This window comes from Pleurodeles waltl, chromosome 11, assembly GCF_031143425.1.
Source record: "Pleurodeles waltl isolate 20211129_DDA chromosome 11, aPleWal1.hap1.20221129, whole genome shotgun sequence".
In the NCBI taxonomy this organism is placed as follows: domain Eukaryota; kingdom Metazoa; phylum Chordata; class Amphibia; order Caudata; family Salamandridae; genus Pleurodeles; species Pleurodeles waltl.
In genome coordinates, this window is record NC_090450.1 from 242,952,106 (window position 1) to 242,976,988 (window position 24,883).

At 43.0% G+C, this 24,883-nt stretch overlaps 1 protein-coding gene across 1 annotated transcript in view; it reads right to left on the bottom strand.

The window, feature by feature from the left end:
- Nucleotides 1-3,102: 3,102 nt before the first annotated feature.
- Nucleotides 3,103-24,883, bottom strand: part of FAM124B (family with sequence similarity 124 member B) — a 117,367-nt gene continuing 95,586 nt past the window's right edge. The window contains exon 3 of the mRNA XM_069213487.1: nucleotides 3,103-6,957. Within this exon, the coding sequence (XP_069069588.1) occupies nucleotides 6,304-6,957 (654 nt within the window). The 3' untranslated portion in view covers nucleotides 3,103-6,303. The remainder of the gene's footprint in view (nucleotides 6,958-24,883) is intronic.

Sequence of the window (24,883 nt, forward strand, 5' to 3'; positions counted from 1 at the left end):
TTTTTTCTTGCTCACACATTTTTGTTTTCACACTAATGCTGCTAACTATGGAGCTAACATGATATTTCATATATATAGGTCAATGTCTAATGGTTTTAGAAAACAAATGTTATTTTCCATTTAACAGACGGGGAGATGTAGTGACCTGCATGATTTAGAATGTAACCTTTCTGATTCCCCATGGACTCTGTATCAGTGTGACGTAATCGCCAGAATAGAATGTAATGAAAGCTTGGCTTAGAATGTTAAGAGTTTACAGGTACATGCAGAGGACTAAAAAAGTGTGATCTACAGCTCCTTGTGCAGCCTAGTCATTGGCAGGTACATAGGCTGGAGAAAACCCTACACTTGGGAGGTGCCTTCTGGTCTAGCTCTAGTTTGCATGGCAGTTTGTAATTTAATGAACTGTGGTTTTATGGTTTTGGTGTCATGGGTATGCTCTGGTGTGTGACATGGGGTATGATTATGATGTCAGATATTTGGGGATAGAGGGTTCTGATGGTTTGTTACACATTTCTTTGAGCCTATTACTGGCTGTTAGAATTACACTAAATGAGTTACAGGCTATGTGAGAAGTTAAAGCTGTGTTGGACATGTGTGTGTTGTGTTTTTACCTTTTGTGATGTGTCTGCGATGTTTTATCTTATGTGCTCTTGCTAGTAAAATGCATATTGCCCTACAGGTTGGCAATGTTTTGTGTCCAATTTCTACAGTGAAAGGATGTGTGTGGGCAGCTTGGTCTTAGGAGCTCTGTTGGATTTTTTTGTGTGACGTTTCTTGGTGGCAATTCCTGGTGGGTGCTCCCTCGTCACTGACTACATAGCAGGTATGTGTTCAGTTAGATATATGAGATCAATTCTCTTTAACATTTTCTATTGGACGTTGGTTTATGTGTCGTAAATTGGTGAAAAATGCCGGAGAGTTCTGTTTTAGCTAACCACATGGCAAATAGAAGTTGCTTTTAAAACAATGTAAGGATTTCAGGACTTCTGACTTTGCTGTGTGAGAGGCAGTAGAGGGGCTATAGATGTATGGGGAAAAGGTAAAATTCAAGGAGCGGCAGCGAGCAATGGATGTCAGTGAGAAAATGAGCACACAGCAGAGTTTGAAATACTAGCACATTGTTGGAGAGACACTAGGCCATGATGGACAACACCTATTGTATGCAGAAGATGATTGTCTCTGCTGGTGCCTCCACAGTTTCACATTAACAAAGTTGGCACCAGAGTCCTCAACAATGTGCTGAAGGTTTGAGCTCGGCATGAAAAATGGGACCTAAATTAATTTGAAGGAGATTATACTTTCAGTGCACAGGACTTTGCCATAGGTTTTATAACTGGCTGTTTTTGAGGCCTCTTTGCTTTCAGCGGAGCCAGCTCTAGCGCTTGTGTTGGATGGGTAGTATTTACGAAGGGTGCATTGTGCAGAACACTGCAAAATACGTTTTTAACAACAGAAGATAGACAGCTTTGTAGGACCTAAGCCTTATGGTTAACGAGCTGCTGAAACAATGGGAAGAGACAATGGGATGTTGGGGTAGGAGATTTGCTGCATCTCTATGACAGCCACGTCTGCTTCTGTGCACCACTGCTGCCCGGGCCATCAGGGACATGCCAGCCCCTTCTCCCCATACTTAAACACTCACACTCAAGGAATATTTGTTTAGGAGAAAAAACGAGGGAACACCAAGCTAACAAAGACACCTATCAATACTGTATATGAATGCAAGGGGATAATTGAAGTACTGTTGGAGAAAACGCTAAAAAACTAGCAAAAGGACCAAAACATTTCTACAAATGAATAGAACCCTGTTCCATATCTGTTACTTAAAATCCACAAGAATTGGATGGATCTACCCATCAGACAAAGTTACAGATTCTTTACAACAACACACTGGTGATTACATCTACGTGTTCCTCAAAAAATGGTACATCGTTAGACACTATATAAAAAGCATATCTCTTAAATAAAAGACTGATTCTAGGTAAGATTGGAAAGGAAGTAATATTTTTCACATTAGAGGTAGCTTAACGATGAGATGCAGAATCTGGAGATATTGAACTTTAACTTAAGAGAGCATCTTTGTAAAATAACCTACTTTTCTTGGTAAAAGCAACTTATTCAAAAAGTTACTACTGCTGGGATTCCCCTCAAAAAGGGTCAAATAGCATGAAAAGGTATTTTGGCTAACATGGGAAAATACATGTTTGGGATGAAATAATGGGGTATAATAAATTGAATATTGAATGAAAACAAAGAGGCATGGAAATTAATAACAAAAATGTGTGCACAGCATCAGAGGGAATGCAAGCCTCCGATACTTTTGTGGCTAAATACAGGTCTGAACATAAAGTAACTTTCCTGCATCCTTGGCAGGAGCTGACGAGCCTTGCATAGGGCACACAGGCCACAAACATTCTGTGGAATTTCTCGATGCTTCGGGAGACAGTGAGTAGACCACTGGCACCAGAATTACTTCTGGAGGCTCTTTCCAAGACTTAGGCCCTCATTACGACCTTGGCGGGCGGCTTCAAGATCGGACCGCCGGGCGGCTGCCAATGCACCCCCGCCACAGCCATTTGGAGATCCCGGCTGGGCCGCAACACAGTAGCTGGCTCCAAATGGCCGGCGGTGTTGCGGCCGTGCAACGGGTGCAGTTGCAACCGTCGCGCTTTTCACTGTCTGCTGTGCAGACAGTGAAAAGCTGCACGGGACCCTGTCAGGGGCCCCCGCGACTCCCCGTACCACCAGCCTTTTCCTGGCGGTTCAAACCACCAGGAAAAGGCTGGCGGTAGGGGGACTTGTAATCCCCTGGGCAGCGCTGCCCTGGCAGATTAAAACCACTGGGGCCATTGTGGGGGGAAACCGCCGGCCCCAAGTCCTAGCCATTAGGGTCTGAGAATTCGAAACCACATTCCCTTCACCTCAGCAGTACTAACAGAAACAGGCACAAGCCAACACATACCAGGTAAGGAGTCTCTTTTAAGCATAAAGCACAGAAGGGAGGAGTTAAGCCAGGTTTATCTCTAAATGATGCCCATAGGCTCTGGAGGTACAGTTCCCCAACTCTATGATAACGACTGAATGAAAACCAACAAACGGGACAGGCCTTTATTAAGTGACATTGTACACAGTTCGGGCAGTCTCTAGATATTTGTGTAACTAGGTAGGTTTATCCAGCATCAATAATTGTAACTATTGGCAGGAATAAAGCACAACATTGCATCCCACAATGACAAAAAGACAGCAAACTCTATCTCACCTGGTGATATCCTGCGCCAGATGGACCAGTCACCAGCAGTGCATAATTTGTTCCAAAAGGTGACTTCACCCTTAAACTAATTTCCCCGGGGCATGTTGGGGTGGGAAATTATGCATACATACACCACATTCTATCAGTGTTAACCAACTGGTGTTTACTTATATTTGCCGTAATCCATGCAGGGGTTCCACATACTTTATAGCAGTATGCTATTTTATTGACCACACTTATGTGCGCAAAGTAATGCCATTTTGAGCAGCTACTGTAATAAGTGAAGGAATGCAGTGGTTGCAGAGAGTTACCAGGTTCTGCCCACATTAGACCTATAATATTACTTCCGTCAGGGGAAGGGCCAAAACAAAGTCTTCCTGTTGCACAGTTATTGCTAACATACTTTTATGGGGCTAATGCAAGTACATACTTTTTTAATGTAGGTACCAGTTGCACTCTTGGCATTTGAAGTTCTATGACTCCAACCATGAATTCTATGCTAGATACGCTGAAAAATATTTTTATTGACACCCTCTCCATAACCCATGCAGTAGGACTTTGAACTACACTTCAAAAAGTCGTGGGATTTATAATACTATAGTTCCAGTGTGTCAAATGCTTGATAAGACCCTACTTCAATTCACAGAGAGCAGCGTAGGATCTACACACATCTCCAAGATTTCTCTATATTTTTGATCATGTGTGCGAATTTCAAAGCACCAATATTCAGAAAACTGTTCCTGATTCACACACTATCATTTATGTTGCATCATTTATATTATTATATTGTACATATACGTACGTGAGATTGAATTTCTAGGCATAGTCATTTTTTTACAGAAATGTTGCAACAAACATTTAATCTCATATGTAATTATTTTATGTTATAGAAATGTGACACAGTGTTTGCAGTTTTTAACAATACCACCTAAAGTGCTCATACGTTGTGCAAACTGAATTGTTTGAATTGATATGAGGAAAGGTTATCAGTGCAGCAAGAACATCATCATTTGTCATTTAAATTCTATACACGCTGCTCAAAGAAGTTAACATAAAATACAGTTTCGAGAAACATATTGTAAATAACGTAAAACATGATTTCCAGGACTCAAATATGTCGATAGCAACAACACTGACATTAACACATTCGCTTACAATCCCATTACTTCCCCGTGTCTTTACAGGATCTAGCTAATCTCGTCGACGTATCAGTGGATGACAAAAAGGAGAAGAGGGAGTTACAGCTTGATAAATCATGTTAAACAAAGCAGCACGACTTGTGCCCTAGAGCTGCATCCTTACTGACAACTTTTTGATTGCATCTTCCCTAGAAATGGTTGAACATTTAGAAAGAATACTGCATACGGGGTCGTTCTCTTCCAGCTTCTAACAAACTTCAAAAGCTAAATGATTACATTTTATCTGTTTGCTGTGTTCTGACAGTAAAGAATCAAAAATATATTCCAAAATGTGCTCTAATGTATAGTGAAATAGCAGAAATGTGGTGCATTATAACCGGAAGCAAACAACCTCCTTAGACGGATATATATAAGAATATACCGCAAAAAAACTCCTTTATCATGAAAATATTTGTTATACTGCTGATGCTAAAATAATGTTTCTATGTAATGTAAAGCAACAGTCGTTTAAAGAGGACATGTCAGCAACTCCTAGTATTGTTTCTGTTGAAAAGGGGTACTCCCAGAAGCGCGAAATCGTGAACACTTAAACCCAACACTCAGCTCTAGGTGACAGGGTTTAAAGCATGGCTGTTCTGAGCAGAGAGAAAAGAGGCCTTTTATTAAACTTATACCTATGGTAAGACTGGGGCTTTGAGCTTCAGTTTTTCACAATCAGGCTGGCGTACAAGGTCAAAATACATAATAAAACAAGAAGAGCACGTGAGAGGGACTAAAGGGGGAGTGGAAAGGGAGGTGAATGTGAACTGCTAGGAGTACTAAGTGAAGAAACCACAATGTTTAGTAAAATAACCCACATTTTAACACTTTCAAAGAAGATAGAGAGAGAGTGGTGTGTGTGCGTTTTTGTCTGTGTTTATGTAAACATTTCTTGTGAAATCAGACACACACCTCACCATATCCGATCAAAGGCATCTGTACACAACTATTTTCCAGACATTACATTTATTAGGGTGTGTAACACCTCTAACACCGCCACCCCCCACCCCAAAGCTACACTCCTGTATGTGACAGTATTCATAAAACACTGACTGGTGTTCAACCAGGCCAGACCTAGGGTCGAATCACAAAATCATTTATGAGCACAAGAAATAGTACTACAAGAGTACCTTTTTACGTACTTTGAAAAGCCTTTGTGAATCGGTCTCAAAACCTCCATCCACCTCCTTATCAGTAAAAGTGCGATGAGGGCAAAGTCCATTTATTGTACAGGTATTTTGCCTGAATATTCAAATTATACTCCCAGTTTTATGTGCCAATTCAAAAAAGAACATAAGAGTACGTAAAAGAGAACTACAGGAATACCACTTTGTGACTAGGTCCCTTAAAAAGTACTCCAAACACTTTTCTGACTATGTCACTTAATAAATTACAACTAGAGAATAACATTTTGAATGGTACTGGCTAAATGTGTTTATGTTTCTTTCTTGGGGAGCCTTTCACTTGTTTTAAAACCATTAGGATCCATGTATATCAATACTTATATGTTTTTTAAATGACAAACTAACTAGGCCACAATTTTACTTTAATCAAATAATTTACCCTTTCCTTTGCTTTATGATTCCGACAACCCTGCTACAAACTTTGACCCTGTTTTGATGTATTAATCCAGTGATCTGAATCATAGCATATATATTTGTAGTGTATTTTGACTCATTGTGAAACAGAAAAAGACATAGGTCTGACAAGCTAATATATAAATATTCAATGTGAATACTTAAGAGTGTGAAAATCCTACAACAGATTTAGACTTTTGCCCAGAAGCCCTTTCATGGTCCAGTGCTTCATTCTACAACCCAGGTTTCACATAATGAGATTTCAAATGATCTCTCCCAGCACATTAATTAAAACTCAAATAAAAAACTCTTCGTCTTCTTCTTCCTTATTTCCATGGTTTTTTATAGACGACTGTGTGAGCTTTGAGCTCCCTTTTCCAACTCCTTTATATTTGTTGACACCCATGGAAGAATTACGGGGACGTTTCTCACAGCGCAATTGGTTTTGTGAGCCAACCTCCGTGGATGTACAGTCTTGTGCTGCTGCGTGATAGGGAAGGTTATTGTATAAATCGCTTGAAAAACATGTAAGGGGTGATGGGCTGCATTCAGAAAGCACCACTGTAAATCCTGTGTCGACGTTTGTCTCCTCTTCTTGTGTTTCAGTGTTCATTTCTTGGCTAGGAACTCTCGCCTTGGACTGTGTGGTGCATTGTGTGGGTACGGCTGGGCTGCTGCCCTGTGATGAGCAGTACGAGCCACTTCTTGGCGTGCCGCAGGGGCTCTCGGAATGTAAACTTTCACTACGATCCGACGCCTCAAGGGAATTGTTGTATGTTCCAGGTTGAAATGTCCAGTTTTGGGTGTCTGATCTCACAGAGTCATATCTATCTTTTCTGTCTGTATTTTCTTTATTTCGAAAGACGTGTCTAAGTAGCGCACTTCGATCGATTTTACTTTCTTGACGATCAGGAACAAATGTGTCTTTTCCTCTTGTGCTGTCTTGAACCTAAAAAAACAAATGTGACAAACAACAAAGAGGTCAAGATTCACCATTGATTATATTAGCAACGGGATGTTGACAATTCGATTTGGACGAAGGAAAACCAATGCGGAGTAAACTTTTCTAGATTCCGTATGCTTCGAATTTCTATCTTTCAAAACAGTTTATTTATTTGTACTTCTAATTCTATCCGAGTGGGTACATGGATAGATTACTACCATTTCTTTCAAAACAGGTCACTTACCTGTACTTTTTCGGCCTGATGTAAATTCTGGCAGGATGTACATAGTGGTTGCAAATTATGCCCCATATTTTTGTGAACTTTTTGCAGCTTTGTGATGTGACCTATGTACTAACATTTCACATCTCAAAATTCGTATTTGCAGGGTTTTGTAAAGTGATCTTCCTAATGAATATTAATTAGGCAGGTTGCAATATGCACCCTGTGTGGCGGCTACGAATGCAGGGAAGGAACTCTGTAAGATACAGCACACTTCAGTCCCTTCGTTTACATTCCCAAATGGCAAACATTGTTTTTTACAGCAAGATGTGTCCATTATTAAAGAAATAGGTGTTGCTGTTAAATAAAAAAAAAAATGTTGGTAAGACAGCCGGGCAGTAGAGACTGATGCCATCTAATTACTACCATTTTCTGAGACCGATCCCTTCTGAGTGGTGTGAGTACAGACAGACTGATATACCTTCTATGAACAATGAACTAGCTGGCTGGTTTTCGAAGAAGGGATTCCTAAGAGTGTTGATTCTGACAAGTGTCCCGCTGTGTGATCTACATGCTAGGCATGTATCTCCACGCAACGCTGTAGTCATCAATTTAAAAAAGACTCAACATAGATGTCAAAGTAAATTTTATGTAATATGCATACCTAGCTGCTACGGAGACAACCTTTTTGAGTACACAATCTAACTGGAAAGGTATAAAACTGAATTCCATTTTTTCCAGTCGCAACTTTTTTGATTTTGATATTGGTTTCATCATTATCAATGGTTTTTCAAACCATTTTTCCTAAACGTTTGTGTTTTTGATCTGTATCTTCCGCATTTGACTACTATCATTCCATAGCGGCACTGGCATTGGTTTGTCGCATAGGCTCTCATTATTCTAATGAGACTACTGGATTTAAGCGGCAGAATCGCCTGCAGTGTGCGGGACTCAGACTAACCCACTACAGGTGACAACTGTCGGCCTAATCTGGGTTTTGCTCAGCCTAACTAGCAGTGCCTCATCTCCATCCAAGAGCAGGGATGATTGGGCAGCCAAGCGCATGACACAACTGACTCCTCATGGAACTAGTGGTCACTCAGATCGCATCAGTTTCTCCCAGTTACATTAGTCTCCTACAAGGACAAGCAGAGGCAGTATATGTTTCAATAAGATTTTAATAAAGCATCTGCATCTTAGATAATAAAGCATGTACCGCAATAACCAGGACGATAAAGCATGACAGGATTAGAATAGTGACCAAATGTCTTCGTTGGGAATTACTCGCACCCCCACGCCAGGTATCTTTACTTCGGCATGTAGGCAGCCTCCCATTCAGTAGGAATATTTAGCATGAAATGCCTTTGGATAGGACGTGCCTTCAGCCGTAGCTTTCACAGCAGCCCATATGTCATCGTCCGGTTTTGTTCCAGAACAGATTACTGCAGCAACAGCAGCCGTAGCTACTGCTGGTTTGGCTGCTTCATCAGCCAGTGTACTTCCAGCAACGTATATTCCCACGCGCTGGTGTCCAAGTGTATGTACAACATGGACATTTGGTAGTGTTTCCTTTGGATCTGCTACTTTCCCCCACAGAAGTCTGTGTTTGATGGTGTTGCCTTTAGAACCTCTGAACACATTCTGGCGCCAGTAATGCAGGTATTCATTGAAGGACTGGTCACAGTAGTACGAATCACAAACAATCAGTGTTAACTGTGCAGGATCCGTATGTTCCAGTGCCATCACCAGACCCTTTAGCTCTGCTAAGTGTGCTGTGCAATCCCTTGGGGTTTGCATGAATGTATGTTGGGGACAAAATGTATTATCCTCCAAGTAGCCACTTACGACTGCGCAAGCAGCAGAGTATTGATGTTTTGTGCCAATTACAGGTTGTGCTGAGCCATTGGTGTACATGACTCTTTGATATTGATCAATAGTCAGTGCATTTGCTGAAACTGGGTAATTTAGTTCATATTTAAAAAAATCTTGAGTTTGTAATTTTGGGTCGAAGAAATAGTCAACATCAGTGGCTGTCAAAGACGTTGCCCATTGAATCCAACATGGATGTAATGCTTTAGCTTTTGGAACATTGGCTTTGGTAATAACCTCAAAGGCTGGAATTGGAGATACGACAATAATGCGTTTCCCCTGGGTTAGTGGTCTTTCTTTAATGACAGCCATCTGAATAGCAGTGAGAATTTTCTTAGTGGGAGCAAAGCGTTCTGCTGCTGAATACAAATGTGATTTGTATGCAATCAGGACTGTCTCACCCTCATTGAAAGTTACATATGTGAAACCAATGGCACCCCCAATTACTCTGATGACCAGATGTTTTTTGTTGTCCCTTGTATGTAGGTGTTGTGCTGCAAGCATGTCTGTTTGCAAAGCTCTGAGAATGCGTGTGTGTTAGACTGTCCAAAAGTTACTTGAAAAGTCAGGACGTATTAAGTCATATAAAGGTTTTATGCGTGATGCATAATCTGGAATGTAAGTTCTGCCAAAATTTAAACAACCCAATAGAGATTGGAGTTTTTAAATTGTATTTGGAGGTTGTAACTGTGCGCATTTTTCAAAGAATTGTGGCGCTAGGCTCTTTCCTTCACTTGATAGCTCATATCCCAAAAACAATACGCTAAGGAAGGCTATTTTTGTTATTCTGAAATGTCATTTGTAGCTGAACTCGGCAAATACCACAACAATGCGGGCTACCCATCTTAATTGTTGCAGCAATTCATCATTCATGAGATAAATATCATCTACATAGGACATTTCTTCGGGGTCAATGTAATGCAATACTGAAGTCAGACAAGCCACGAACAGTCCTGGGCTGTTCTTGTACCCCTGGGGTAAACAAAACATTTTTTTCTGGAAGCCTAGTGCGCTGAAACTTGTTAAGTCTCTACTCTCAGGTGCTATATTTTGGAAGAAAAAACCATTGGAAATGTCCAGTGTTGTTTTGTATTTTTTATGCACTATGTTGTTCATGAGTGCTGTGCTATGTGAGGTTTGTATAGCGTATGTCCATTTATGACTGTTTAAATGTCTGTAATCTAAGACTATTCTGTATGAATAGTCCGGTTTAGATACTGGGAATAAGGGATTATTCATTGGTGAGCCACAGGATTCGATTACGCCCTGGTACTCCAGTTGTGTGAGGATTCCCCTCACGGGTGCTTTTGCAACATGTTTTATTGAAAACTGGGGTTGTGGTTGATTTTTAATAGGTATTACATGATAGGGGGAGTCTTTATCCCATCCAACGTGGTAGCAATATAACGGGGGTGCCTTCACCAATGCCCAATCGATGGCATAGGATTCTGCGAGCTCCTCGGGAACAAGGGTCGAGAAAGAAGGTTTGATAACATCTTCCCCATATGGGCAGGTACGGACAAATTCAGGTGGGCAATCCCTTTCGGCCAGTAGAATATAATATATGTTTACAACGCAGTCCCAAAAGATTGCGTCGATTGTACGCTCAATGTCTCCTAACTGTAACATTACTTTGTACACCCTATCAGGAATGGAGACACAGTTGCTTTCACATCCAGATGCTCTAGAAGATTTCGGTGACCTATTGCGACCTCTGCCGCGCTGTCTAATAGCGCTAATGCCCACTTCTTGTTCTTCAATAGAGCCCTCTTCTTGAGTGGCATGTCGGACTTCAACTGCTGCCACCTTTTTCTTTTTGAATTAGGGTTTTTGTTGGGGAAGTTTCTCTTTTATTTTTTTTAACAGAAACTTCAGTTGAGCGTTGTGATTCCTGGCTCGGTTTTACGTACTGAGTTCTTCGCTCTGACCGACCACCTTTCTACCTGCATTTTTCCAGTGAGTTCTGAAAGGAACGAGATTGGCGTGTATCAGTATATTGATATCTGTCAGGCGTTTTTATATTATTTCTATTTCTGAGATTATATTTATTCTGTGGGGTCTCCGTATGCAGAGATTCTCCCCTTTCTTTTTTAGGTTTGTTGTTTTTTGTCCCAGCGTTTTTCAGTACCTCAGGAGCTTGCTTGGTAGAATCTTTATTAGATTTACCCTGTAGCTGTGGTTTTGTGGGTCTAGCCCCCAGACTATCTCTACCAATACTAGATGTAGGTCTCCGTGATAATCTTTAGCTGCTCATGTTCTTGATCCTGTGGAGGAACATCCCGGAGCCGCATGCGCACTGCTAGTGCGACTGCTTCCCCTTTAAGGTTACTTAATAAAACTGAGGATACTGTGGCAAAATTGCCCATTAGTTGCATCCTCAAGTCCAGGGCTGGGGCATCCCCGTATTCATCTTGAATTTGTTTCAACACTTCCGGTAAATTGGCAAGTGTCGGTGTACCGTGTGCGGTAGTATAGAGCGTGGCAAATACCGTGCCCAAGTATTAGAGTTATCTATAGTGGCAACCATCCCAAATGGCAACCACATAGTTAATATTCTATGTTTATCTTGAGGTCCCATATATGGAAATACTGCTTCCAGTGCATTAATGTTTTGAGCTAACCAAAATGGAATTTCTTCTCGTTTGGCGGGTACTTCACCCATGATCGAATGTACGGTCGCAGGATTAATGCCTGTCATTACTGCATGTGGTTGCGCCGGAGCAGCACGTGCTGGGTGTGTATTTAATGTTTGCATTACAAACTGTATTAATCGTCTATATATTTCCGTCAGCTCAGCATGTAGGCGGCGGACTTCAACTACCGTCAAGGTTGCTGCATCAGGGTGGGGTGTATATGTGGCCAACAAAGGCCAGGTAGGACCGTCATTACTTAGAGGACCTAACCTAGCATGTAAAATTGAATGGGGTAGGGTGCCATTAAGCCAATTATTATGTTCTTGATGAGATAGAGGTATTTCTAGATATGAATATGCTCTGTATCGTGCAGGTATATTTGCAGGTGTATAGTGATGAAATGTATTTGTGGTTCCATCAGCTGCTGGAAATGTGACCCAAGAATAAAAAATGTCTGTTCTATAGGCCTGGTGAGCCTCAACAACAAATGTGACGGACCCCCCTGGGCCGTTAGGCCATGTGCCAGTAAATGTGAAGTAAGGGGTGGTCGCATATTGACTGCAATTCCTACCCATTGTGGGTTCGCCATAATGAATGGTAAATTTGTTCAGAGATAAGAACACCAAATGGGGATTATCCTTTTAATAGTTTATGCTTGAACAATCTACAGCATTAGTTAGGTACTCCCTACTTAGCTGAGGAGGAGAAATCCTCACTACCACGGACATCTCTGTATATAGTACTGAGGTGTCTTTGTAAATAGTGAGAGAGATACTCAGGGGACCTGAAAATTAGAGCCTGACCAAAATTTGGCGGCACCATGTCACGTAGGCTCTCATTATTCTAATGAGACTACTGGATTTGAGTGGCAGAATCGCCTGCGGTGTGGGGAACTGAGTCTAACCCGCTACAGGTGGCAACTGTCGGCCTAATCTGGGTTTTCCTTTGGCTACCTAGCAGTGCCTCATCTTCACCCAAGAGCAGGGATGATTGGGCAGCCAAGCGCATGACACAATTAACTCCTCAGGGAAATCGTGGTCACTCAGATCGCATCCGTTTCTCTTAGTTACATTAGTCTCACATATACAAGGACAAGCAGAGGCAGTATATGTTTCAATAAGGTTTTAATGAAGCAACTGCATCTTAGATAAAGCATGTACTGCAATAACCAGGATGATGAAGCATGACTGGATTAAAATAGTGACGAGGAGAGTAAAGCATAAAAATACCGCCACCATATTGTCACTAGAAGCATTAAAATAATTCCTACCTAGGCTATTTTAGAGCATAGCATGTTAAGCTCTAGTTCTTCCCTTCAGGTTCCCCTAGGAAGACATCATCCCTCATACCTGAGCAAAAGGCCTGTAGTCTACCTAAGCAGCAGTAACGAAGCGTTCAGCAATCAGAGGCAGTCGTGGTCATCTGGCTGGAATCTCCCTCTAGCGTGTATGGGACAAAACTGTTTTTACAATAAAACAGCTGATGTTCTGGGAAAATGTCCCTACGTAGAATGTGTATGTTTCTATGAACACGAGAGACAAAGCGTTACTACATTTACCGGCAACCTATTGCAGCCATGAAAAAAGCATAGAGTAAAAGAAATGTCTTGTTTAAGAACGCAGTGCTGACCTATGCAAAGAACATCTAGATAGAAATAAATAAAACAAGACCGCAAATGTGGCTATTGTTAAAATAATAAGCAAAGCTGAATAAAATATATCTAGGTTAAAGTGCACAGTGGCAGGCCTAGTTCCTAAAATAACATGCAGTGGAGCTATAACTAAAATGGCTACACAACAGGTTGTTACATGTACACAACACTACACAAGTTTTCCTCTACTTTACCAGGGTTCAGGACATATTAGCTTCCAAAAATCGAAACTGGTTATAGTAAATAATCTACAGATGCACTCATTACTGTCTTCAGGCAGATCAAAGTTGATCAATAGTTTTTCCTATTTCAAGATAATCTACATGCTCTTACACAATGAAGGGATTCTACACAATGTTTCAGCGATCAGTGTGTACACCCATCCTCTCTCTCAAGCTGAACGTCCAAAGTTTAGAATGTTTATGTTTCTGAAACATGTACAGCATCTGAGATGTTTTGCTTATCAGAAGAGGCTTCTGAATAACTTGGGTGCAACGTTCCATCTATTTATCCATGCCTTTAACTTTAAAATTCTGTATTTCAAAAACAAATGTAAGGAATAAAACCGGCAAATTTTCAGTGTACTGGTCTTGAGGGCATTTATTGTAATATTAAAGTTACCAACCTTCAAGTTTTTCTAATTAAAGGGGGAATGCAGGACCTAGTTTACAAAAGATGAAGGATGACTTTCCACCCATGTGCTTGACACAATGAGTTAAGTGACCCCTCAATTGTAGCAACAGTCTATAGACATATGAGACTTTCACTGAGTCCTAATCGTGAGAGACAAGAAATGAATAGAGATAATCACAGATAATCAAAGAGCATGGGATGGCCAGTTCCATCAGTTTGCCCCAATTCTGATGAAATGTTGGTCAATTAGGGGGCACACTAGGACGGTAGCAATTGATCAAGGATCCACTTGGACATAGTCCCCAGCATTTCACAACATAAAGACTTGAAAAAAGAAGAAAAGAGAGATAATTAGAAGCTTAAGTAGTGAAAAAGAAAGAGGGCCCCAGTCTTCTGGGCATCTTAGAGAGGGGCTTCTAAAGACATGCCCCCTACCAATCCCAATGGCAAGTGTCCCTGCAGCCAAGCCCTGAATTCTCAGATGTGTCCTTGGGATTAACATTGGAAAAGAGACAATATTGGACAATTCATGCATTATTTAGTATAAGATTCTGTGAAAAAGCTTTCATTGGGATCATTCATATTAATTATATAATACAGTAAATCGTATAATACGATTTTTTAGTTGGCTGTTAATAGCGTGACACGTTTTTAAAGACTATATGGTGCACAGATGCACAGCTAAAAGTTGTGAATACATCAGCAGTTCAATCACTTTAGACAAATACTGCTACAAAAGGGAAAATGCTAATTTTCTGTGGGAACATATACCATTTCTACAAGAAATATGCAGATTATCAAACTAGATGTTAAGGAGTTAATGACATACATACTCACTATTTAAGAGTCGCACTATACCTTAAAAAACTGTGAAAGTGATCTTGGGATGATGGTGATTGCCACATCATTTTCCGTAGCACATCAATGTCATTGGAATGTTCTTCCAAGTATTCTGCAACTTCAGAAATACCTGTTAAATTTAGAACAGGTTCAACGCTAATAACGTGGAAATAAGGGTATCAAAGTCTATTGAAATAAAGTGAAATTACACAGATGGTATTTGTGTAAGTGTGAGTGTGTGTGTGTGTGTGTGTGTGTGTGTACTTAACCAAAGTTAAAAAGGAATGTTGTACAGAGTCACAGGCAAGATGCAATCAGCAAGAGATAAGTGGCATAGCTGAGTTTTGTAAGTGGAAGCAGGCTTTTAAAGTGTTGTGATGTAGTGTTCTTCAAAGAAGTGTGTATTCATTTCATGTAGATGTCCTTAAGAGGATCCAGTGTGAAGTCTCTGGATGGCTGTGGACCAGTGCATTTCCACCATCAATTGGAAAAAATATCAGGGCTTGAACATCAGTTCTAAAGTCTCTTTTTGGGAGAATCAGTTTCACTTTCTTGTTTGGGAAGACAGTGGGTTAGCACACAATGTGTTCCTTGAGGGGCAAGATCGGTATCGAGGGTGAATCTAAGTGACTTGGCTTTAGGTGAAGCTGGGGGTTCACACCGGTCCAAGTTCATGTTGCTGTGACAGTTGTTCATTTTTGTTCTTGGTGAAGAAGGAGTTTTGTTTTAGTGGGGTTTAGTTTGAACGGGGCGCCGGACATCCAGATAGGATGAGATGCAGACATAGTTTCAAGCTTTGGGTGTTAGGAGCAGAGACGACTTTCAATATGAGCTGCGCCAACAGTGTATTGGTAAATATTGATGGTGTTATTAAGTGAGTAGAGTTGCAAGGGGCTCAATGTTACAGAATAAAGATGTGGTGAGACAAAATAAATCTTTGGGGCATCCTAAAGGTGATGGGAACCTTCTGGGAACTGAAGAAGCTCATGTTTATAAACTGTTGTTGGCTGAGAACCAGTGAGGATCAGTTTCACTGAACCACATTCAAGACTTCAGAATGAGGATGAGGGTAGGCTGGTGAACTACGTTTGAGTTTGTGAAGAGGACCAGCAAAATCAGGTCCAAGGCACCAGGAGGATTTGATTTGTAAGGTTGCTCTGGCCATGCTGAAACATAATCGTGGCTTAGATTAGTAGTCACATAGGAGATGATTAGCATTGATAGGATCATGTACTTGATTTCTTAATAATCTTGCCTATAAAATGTAGGTAGTTTATGATCTAATCAATATCTAATACGGGTCTCTACAGGACAGAGAGGATCTGGCCTATGGTGGCCTATAGTGAGAGCTTCTGGGAAGATTCCTTGAGTATGATAGGCACACATGGAAGGTGGGTGGCGGTAGGGAGGAGAGAGCTTCTATTCACAGCACATGACTTTGAGAGAGTTGAGGACATTGGTGAGACCTGTGAAAGACAGGGTTTAAAAAATGGTAATTGAAGACTGAAACCAGAGGGGTAAGTGTCAGAGGAATAAGAGGATTTGTTTTGCCAATGTGTTTTCAGATCTGTATTTTTTCCAGCGAGAAATATGTTAATGGCGTTGCACTTCACTGTGGCCTGAGAAATAGAAGGGTCAGGAAGTGAGATGACTGAAGTTCTTGATTTTCTTGAAGAACATTAGGCTTCTGTCAATAGCTTCACTGCTGGTATTGTATATCGCTTTGGCTGATGTAATGAGTTTTCTGTGTGTTGGACTCTAATAGAGTGGAGTCATCAAGGGATTCTGGTTTTCTTGCATTTTCTTTCCTGTCTGTGGAAAGAAAGTTTTTTGCTCTCAGGGAGGTCTTTGTAGTAAGTTGTTTTAGAAAGAAGCTGACATCAGAGAAGGCGCATTATTGATTTATTTATTGTAGCCCTGTGATTTTTTCTTATTATTGCCGTTGTTATTTTAATCTACACAGAACAAACATCTGATTAAATTGTTAATTGTAGACAAGATGCCTAATCTGTGCCTCAGGTTAAAGTGAAACCTTGAAGAAGCCAGTCTATGGACATCTGAAGGACACTCAAGAACCAAAATTGGAGAAGCTTGATCACTAAATGTCCTCTCATGATGAAGTGGAGAAATAAATGTCTTGTTAGTTACCGGTAATCTTCATTACTCCTGGTCCGGTAGTCCTCGTCCCATTCATTACTAAATGGAGAGAAATCTCTCCATGACAGAAAAAAAGAACACAAGGAATGCTACGTACCCACCCCACCCCCACCCCCACCCCCAAAGGGGAGTACATAACCATGTACTTACCAAGCATCCCTCCTGAACTACCAATCCCCCGACTCGAAGGCCGGCCACCGGCCGGCCGGGAGGAAGGGCGGGGCATAATGAATCTGACGAGGACTACAGGTCCAGGAGTAATGAAGATTACTGGTAAGTAACTAGACATTAGCCCAGGTCCTACCATCCTCGTCCCCTTCAGTACTAAATGGAGAAAACCCAAGCCGGAAAAAAACGGCCTGAGAGACAAAACCGTCAAATAACCACAGAGGCAAACAACAGGTACATGCCAAAAAGTGATTTAATGAAAATGCCAAAATTAGGAGCAAACTGCCTGAAGACCCCTAACTCAAAATTAAGTTCATCCCCAACACATTCTGAAGACGATAGTGGGAAACAAAGGTATTAGCAATAGCCCATGTTGCCGCCTGACAAATCTCAGGGATGGAGACCCCCTTAATTTCCATCCAAGAGGCAGCCATACCTCTGGTAGAGCGACCCTGCACACCTCTGGGAGGAGGTATCCCAGCCAAAGAATAAGCCAGCTCAATACCTGCTTCAGCCACCAACCGATGGAAAGAGAGGATGCCCTTTCCCCGTAGTAGAGGATCCAAAGGAAAGAAAAAGAGAGTCAGTTTTTAGAAAAGGGAGAGTCCTGTAAAGATAGACCAAAAGAGCCCTACAAACATCCAACAAAGACCACTTTTGGATCCCCCACCCTAGGAGTCCCCACCTGCAAGGAAGAGAGGACAATCTCCTGGGAACAATGGAATTGAGAAGTCACTTTGGGAACAAAGGCCGAATCCATACGCAATCAAACGCCATCCTCGGAAAAAGACAAAAAGGGTTCCCGAGCCATCAAAACACCCAACTCCCCAATACACCTAGCTGAGGTGATAGCAACCAAAAATACCACTTTGAAAGTTAAAAACCTAACATCAGTGGTTTCCAGAGGTTCAAAAGGGGAGGACACCAAGGAACGAAGCACCAGAGGTAAATCCCATAAAGGAAAAAGAGGTTTCACCAGAGGACGGGAAAGAGAAAAGCCTTTCAATAGATGAGAAATCAAATCTTCTAAATCTGCGAGATCACCCCATGGAGCCCAAAAAGCCTTAATAGCTGCCTACTGAGCATGCAAGGTAGAGACAGGCGCTTCTCAAAACCTTCCCGTAAAAATTTAAGAACCGTAGATAAGGAACAATCCAATGGAGACAAACCAAGAGGAGAACACCATTACTGAAAATGACCCCAATGCAGAGCATAGGATTTCAAAGTACATGGCCTACAGGATTGTTGAATGGCCACCACTAAAAGCCTTGGAATGCCCTTGTCCTGGAACACTTGCCTTTCAACTTCCAGACCAAAAGCGGAAGCTTCCAGAGAGGAAGAGGCGGAACAGACCATAGAGGGAAGGGGAACAGAGGAAGACACCAAGGACCTTGAACTGACAGCAACCGGACAATCGGGAACCAAGATCTCCGAGGCCAAAAGGGAACCACCACAATCACACACCTGTCCTCCTGCAGCAGGCAAGCCAGAAACCTGGGAATGAAGATAGGCGGGAACACATACAACAGCCTGTCTGGCCAAGGGACCGTCAATGCATCCTCTCCCCATGCCCCAGACTGAGGAACCCAAGAGCAGAAAACAGGAACCTGAGCATTGAGGCGGGAAGCAAAGAGGTGGAGGTAGGGCACACCAAACTTCCCGCACACCCTGAGAAACGCCTCCTGGGAAAGAGAAATCTCCATTAATGGGGGAAAACACCTGCTGAGAGAGTCCGCCACACCATTGTACACCCCATGCACATGCACAGCAACCAGGGACTGAAGGTAGCGCTCGTCCCAGTGAAACAAATGCAGCGCCACCAGATTGAGAGACTTGGACCGAATTCCACTCTGGTTGTTGAGGTAGGCTACTGTGACCATGTTGTCGGAACAAACCACCAAGTGGTGACCCATGAGAGCCTGACAAAACCCCATACAGGCCCGGAAGACAGCCATGGGCTCCCTCCAATTGGAGGAACGCCTCCCCTCCCAAGGAGACCAGAGGGCCTGAAGAGACTGGTTGCCCAGGGTTGCCCCCCACCCCAAAGAGCTGGCATCCGTAGTCAACCCCACAGGAGGAGTGGGCTGCAAAGGAACTCCTTTCTCCAAATTGGAGCCCAATGTCCACCAATGCAGATCCTTGTGAACCTTCAAGGAGACAGGAACTTCCTGGTCGTACAGTTGCAATTGAGGATCCCAACATGAGAGCAGATGAATCCACAAAGGACGAAGATGAAATCGAGCCCAAGGAACAGTAAAGACTGCTGCAGCCATGAGAACCTTCAACAGAAGTCACAATTGCGCCGGGGCAGACTCTCGCGACAGGAACTCCAGAGCGAGAGACTGCAAGACATGTATCCTGGCAACTGGAAGAAACACTCGGTTGAGATCTGTGCGGAAGCGTGCCCCAATAAATGTCAGATCCTGAGACGGAAGCAGCTGGCATTTGTCCCAGTTCAGGAGAAACCCCTGGTGCTGCAGAGCAGAACAAAGTAACTGACGATCCTGCACAAGCTGGGCTGGAGAGGGAGCATGAATCAACCAGTCATCGAGATAAGGGTATAAATGGACACCTTGGACAGGCAATGAGGCCACCAGGGGAGCCACCACTTTCGTGAACACATGTGGAGCAGACATGAGGCCAAATGGAAGGATTCAGAACTGGTAATGACACTCCTTGAGACAGAACCCGAGATATTGCTGAGAAGATGGATGCACTGGAACATGGTAGTAAGCTTCCTGAAGATCCAGGGTGCACAGAGAATTACCCTGAAGCACTAAAGGAATAATTCTCTGCAAACTTTCTATCTTGAAGGGGACATGGCAGAAAAATCTGTTCAGAGCTTTCATATCCAAAACCAGCATGAAGCCCCCTGTATGTTTTGGAACTAAGAAGATTATGGAATAGAAACCTTGACCTTGCTCCGGCTGTGGGACTGGCACCACTGCCTTCTTCTGCAGCAAGGGGCTGATGCACAGTCGTAGGGCTTCCTGTTTGCCAGGGACTGAGGGCCAAGGAGTGGGACGCAGCCCCGACGGAAGAGCAACAGTCAGAAACTCCACCCGATAACCATGGTGAACAACATCCAGAACCCACAAATCCGAAGAGGTGAGAGCCCATGCTGCAAGAAAATACTGCAAACGGTCCCCGACCTCGGAACCTGGACAGTCATATAGTCAGGAACGAGACTTAGGAGAAGGTGGAGGGGATTTGTGTTCCTTTCCTCTGCCCCTGCCCAGTGGGAACCGGCCTTGTTACCTCACAAACTGATGCCTGGAGGGAGCCTGAACTGGAGACTTTTTACGAAACAAACGGCGATATCCCAAGGTGGACCGGAAAGAAGAATGCTTCTTCTCCTTAAAAAGTTTATGCAATTTCTCCTCCAATTCTGCAGCAAACAACGCATTCCCTTGGAAAGGAAGCCGTGTCAGGTTTTGTCTTTGGCTTACCATCCAGGCCAGAGGGAGATGGCATGCGGCCTCAGTTCTTTCAGGTCTGGCTATGGCCGAGTTAGGGACGGCCCCTTCCGGTAGCCACCGTGCTGTTGACAGTTATACGCCACTACAGTCCGTGCCCTCCAGAAGGAGTCCCAGAGGAAAAACCCCGTAGAGAAAAAACCTCCAGACAGGAACTCCCTGGAAGAAAAGGAGGACACAAGAAAAATCAGAATCTTGATGCCAGGAAAAAAACAGGAAAAAACAGGAGCCAAAACTGGATTCCAAATAGAAGATCAGCTGGAGAAGTGTTGCAACGCAAAGAGAAGATAATTAAATCCCTTTATCTACCCCTAGGCAGAAGTGACAAACAGGAAGATGAAAAACAACCATCTTGGATTGGGAAGGGGTAATAGGACTAGCTAGGAAAGGCACCATAGTAAGAAGGGAAGCAGATGCATGTAGGGAACCAGAGAAGAGAAAGGTATGCTGGGGGAAACAGGAAAAAATGGCTACCCGAAGAAAGAGAAGAAGGAGAAAGCCAAGTATTGGGCACTAGGTGAGTGGAAGGCCGAGGGGGGGGCCCCGGGCCTTCAATATTAATATGTGCACCACGCACAATGCGTGGGAAAAGGCGAAGCCCAATTCTTGGCACCCATCCCCGCAGCAGCAGGGAGGACGGCGCAAGGCTGGAAGAAAGGGGCGCTGCCGGCACTGTGGCCCGTAAAATGGACTGTGGCCCCCACCTGGCCCGACCAGGCGGCACCGTGGGTCCCTGTGATGCAACAAGCCGCAATTCTGAAGCACACTGTGCAGCATCTGTCTTCCATTGCGGTCAAGATTCCGGCGAGCAGACACACAAACCTCCTCCGCCAGAGCCGATGCCCGCACTACATCAAAGGAAATATCAGACAGGAATTCAACTTAACGTTCAATAAGGGACATGAGCCCAGAGCAGTTTCATGACCCATCCAGAGCACCATTCAAGGTTTCGAGATCTGATAGTAAAGATTGAGCAATGTAAGTTCCATAAATGCCAGCGCTTAAAGTCAAATGAATCCCAGCATAAGATTTCTTCAGGGACACATCCACCTTCTTGTCAACAGAATCCCAAATCGTAGCATCCTCAGCCAAGGACGTGTGGCCAACCAAACTGGCGACAAAAGAGTCAATAGGTACTGAATCCGGCAACACCTGGGCCATATCTTGCAAAGGGTACAACTTGGCCACAAAACTGGGAAGAATAATCTTATCAGGGTCCCTCCACTCCCTCTTAATCACCTCTTGAATACAAGGATGAATAGGGACATCCACAGGCACAGAACTCTGGAATTGGCATAAAAGAGAGTCAGAAGAAGTGTCAGGAACCTCAACATCAGGAAAGTCCATGCTCATCTTAACATGTTTCACCACAGGAGGCAACAACTCTTTGGAAGTATGTTTGCCCTTCTGCTCCTCCTCAAAAGGACCCTTCAACTCAGAATTGGACGAGGGAGAAGCAGCGACCCCAGCCGGAACTACAACAGGAGGAGCGACTGAAAATTAAAACAAGGTCTCCCAAATAAGTTTGCGTAGGTGGGCATCACCTCTGTTACTGCTCCTATGACCATGCCCATGGGAAGAGGAGGAGGAAGAGGAAGAAGAAGAGGAGGAGGGGGAACCTCCACATGCCTTCTTTTGGACGTGTGTTTGCCTAAAATGACACACACTGCACATCCAAAGACAGGAGCCAGCCACTGACCATTAGAAAAAAGCAAGGAGAGGTTAAAAAGCCACCCCCCCAAAAAACAAAAACAAATAGAGGGGGCAAACGACAAGCAGATGAGGCTCCACCCCTAACAGGAGCCCCCCCAAAAAAGCCACTGCAAGAGGTCCACAAAAAAGCAAAAAACAATATGCCCCTTGCAAAAAGACATTAAAAACACAGTCAAAATAAAGAAAAAGAATATCTGACACTCACTGGCACACCACGGAGACCGCCCCAGCGTCACCGCGACGTGTACCGAAGGAAGCAGGAACCCGGAAGCAGAGGTCTCACTTCTACAACAAGAAGTCGCCCCAGCCGCAAAGAGCTGACCAAAGGACGAGCCCAGCGGCCCACCGGCTGAATACAGAACCGCAACTGCATCGAGGCCAAGCACCCGAGCAGAAACACAGTGGAAGCAAGTTTCCACACTGCCCGGCCACAGGAAGGTGTCAGCCGCGTTAAATCCCCACATGAGCAGCCTCATTACCCTGTCACGGACAGGGAAAATAACAGGAGGAATGCTGGGTAGGTACATGGTTATGTACTCCCTGGTGGGGGCGTGGTGGGTACACAGCATTCCTTGTGTTCTTTTTTCTGTCATAGAGAGATTTCTCTCCATTCATCAATGAAGCGGATGAAGATGGTTGGACCTGCGGGTAATGAAGCCGGGCACATCCATATCAAATAAGTGTGTCTTCTAGAGTTTAACTGATTGCAAAACAATCCAAAATAAACCATGTCTACAATAACTTCCTTAAAATGGCAAATTAGTCTCCTACTTGACAATAGTCGGATTCAACTGCACGAAAATATATGTGTGTATACTACCTAAACCAATGACACCCACCTCAGTGGCACTGTCTTCCCAAAAAGAGAGAACAGATGCTACTGTTTTCAGGTCTATAAAATGCAAAGACATTTTCGCAGCAATTGCTGGAATGGACACTCTACAGTAAGAAACAATGGCCCGTCCTACCACCATCAAATAGGGCATTTTGTATCCAAGAAAAGCAACTGGCCTAGATAAGAAATCAAACTGATTTACATTCTACTTATCCAGTGACAATAGTCCTTTAAAGCTTGCCCCGACTTTTCAATCTTCTTAACTTTTATTTGTTTTGATGTGTGCATTGCAATCTATTGTTTTGAAAATCTCACTTGTAACTGTAGTTAATTTATTTTTAACAATTAGACACGCAAGAGACCTGCAGATGAAAGTGTGTAAATAAAAAGTTTAGAAAAAATATATGGACCCAAATGCCACCAATGGCCCTAACAAAAGCTACCCCTTTATTGCTATCTCCTACAGTCAGGGCCACTATAATTAAGCAATTGTTCAGCCAATGCATTTTTTGCATAGCAAAGGATTTGTTGCATTTCCACATAATTCATCAACTGCTGCATAATCTACAGATTTTAACACAAAAAATGTTCTCTTTTAGCTCAAACGGTTCAAAAGTTGCTAAAAACTTGGCGACATGCGTTGCAGTGCAGTGGAGGGCCCTTTGGAAAGGTTAACTGGTCACCTGTCTGTTACTTATTGCTAAATGTGAGTATTAAACTGCTACTAAGGAGGTGCAAACTGTTCCCAGAGAGTGTTAACAAGGGTACAAATGAGAAAAGAATGAAATAATACTATAACAAAATGTGCCGCATAATTTGCCTTTTCATGTAGCATAATTTAGTCAATCCTGCTGCATGATTTGGCTCTCCCCTGACACATAATTTCAGTGTCCCTGCCTAGAGTACATAACTGTTGCAGGTAAACCACAGAGCGAAACCTGAGAAACACGAGAGGGTAATAAACCACAGGTCAAATCATGAAGTGTTTTTCCCATTGTACCGCTTTAGACAGTATATGACACTATTCAATTGGGGTTGCTACATTGCAAATAACATCAGAAATAATAAGTGCTTTGATATTAGTATTTATATATCGAACCATGTTAGTTTATTTTTAATTCCTTAAATTCAAATGTCATTGCATAGCATCGTAAACACTGGCCTATTCTCCCAATTCATTTTGGGGGGTTATCTGTCTTAGGAGGACGGAAAGAACTCGCTTAGATAGATAGATATCTGTTCATCCTCAAGCAGTTCATGTACGAAGTGCCCCTTTTGTTACACTTTGTGGATGAACAGATGAAGGGAGTCTGTCCTGTTAGCACGCCAATGCGGATTAAGTGATTGATCAACAACTGAACGAGAGGTGTACAGATTAACCCTTTGTACGCCACAGATGTACTCATTACGTCCGTGTACGGCCCTTGGGGGAAGCGCTAGCAAGGCATGAAAGGCATGAAAGGAGAGGAAAGGACTTTCCTCTGCTATCATGTCTTTCTCAGCATTTCTGCTGCCCAATCACGATGCGATCGGGCAGCAGAAATGGCCACTAGACACCAGGGATTTATTTTTATTTTTATGAGGGGCCGGCCCCTTGGGCAAGGGACGCTCCCCAGGGAGCCAAATAATTTTTAGGCCATTCCCCCCCTCCCCCACTCCCCCCCAGGGGGCAGAAAACCCCTAGACACCAGGGATATATATTTTTTTTTTTTCTTGTTTGTGTGTGGGGAGTGACTC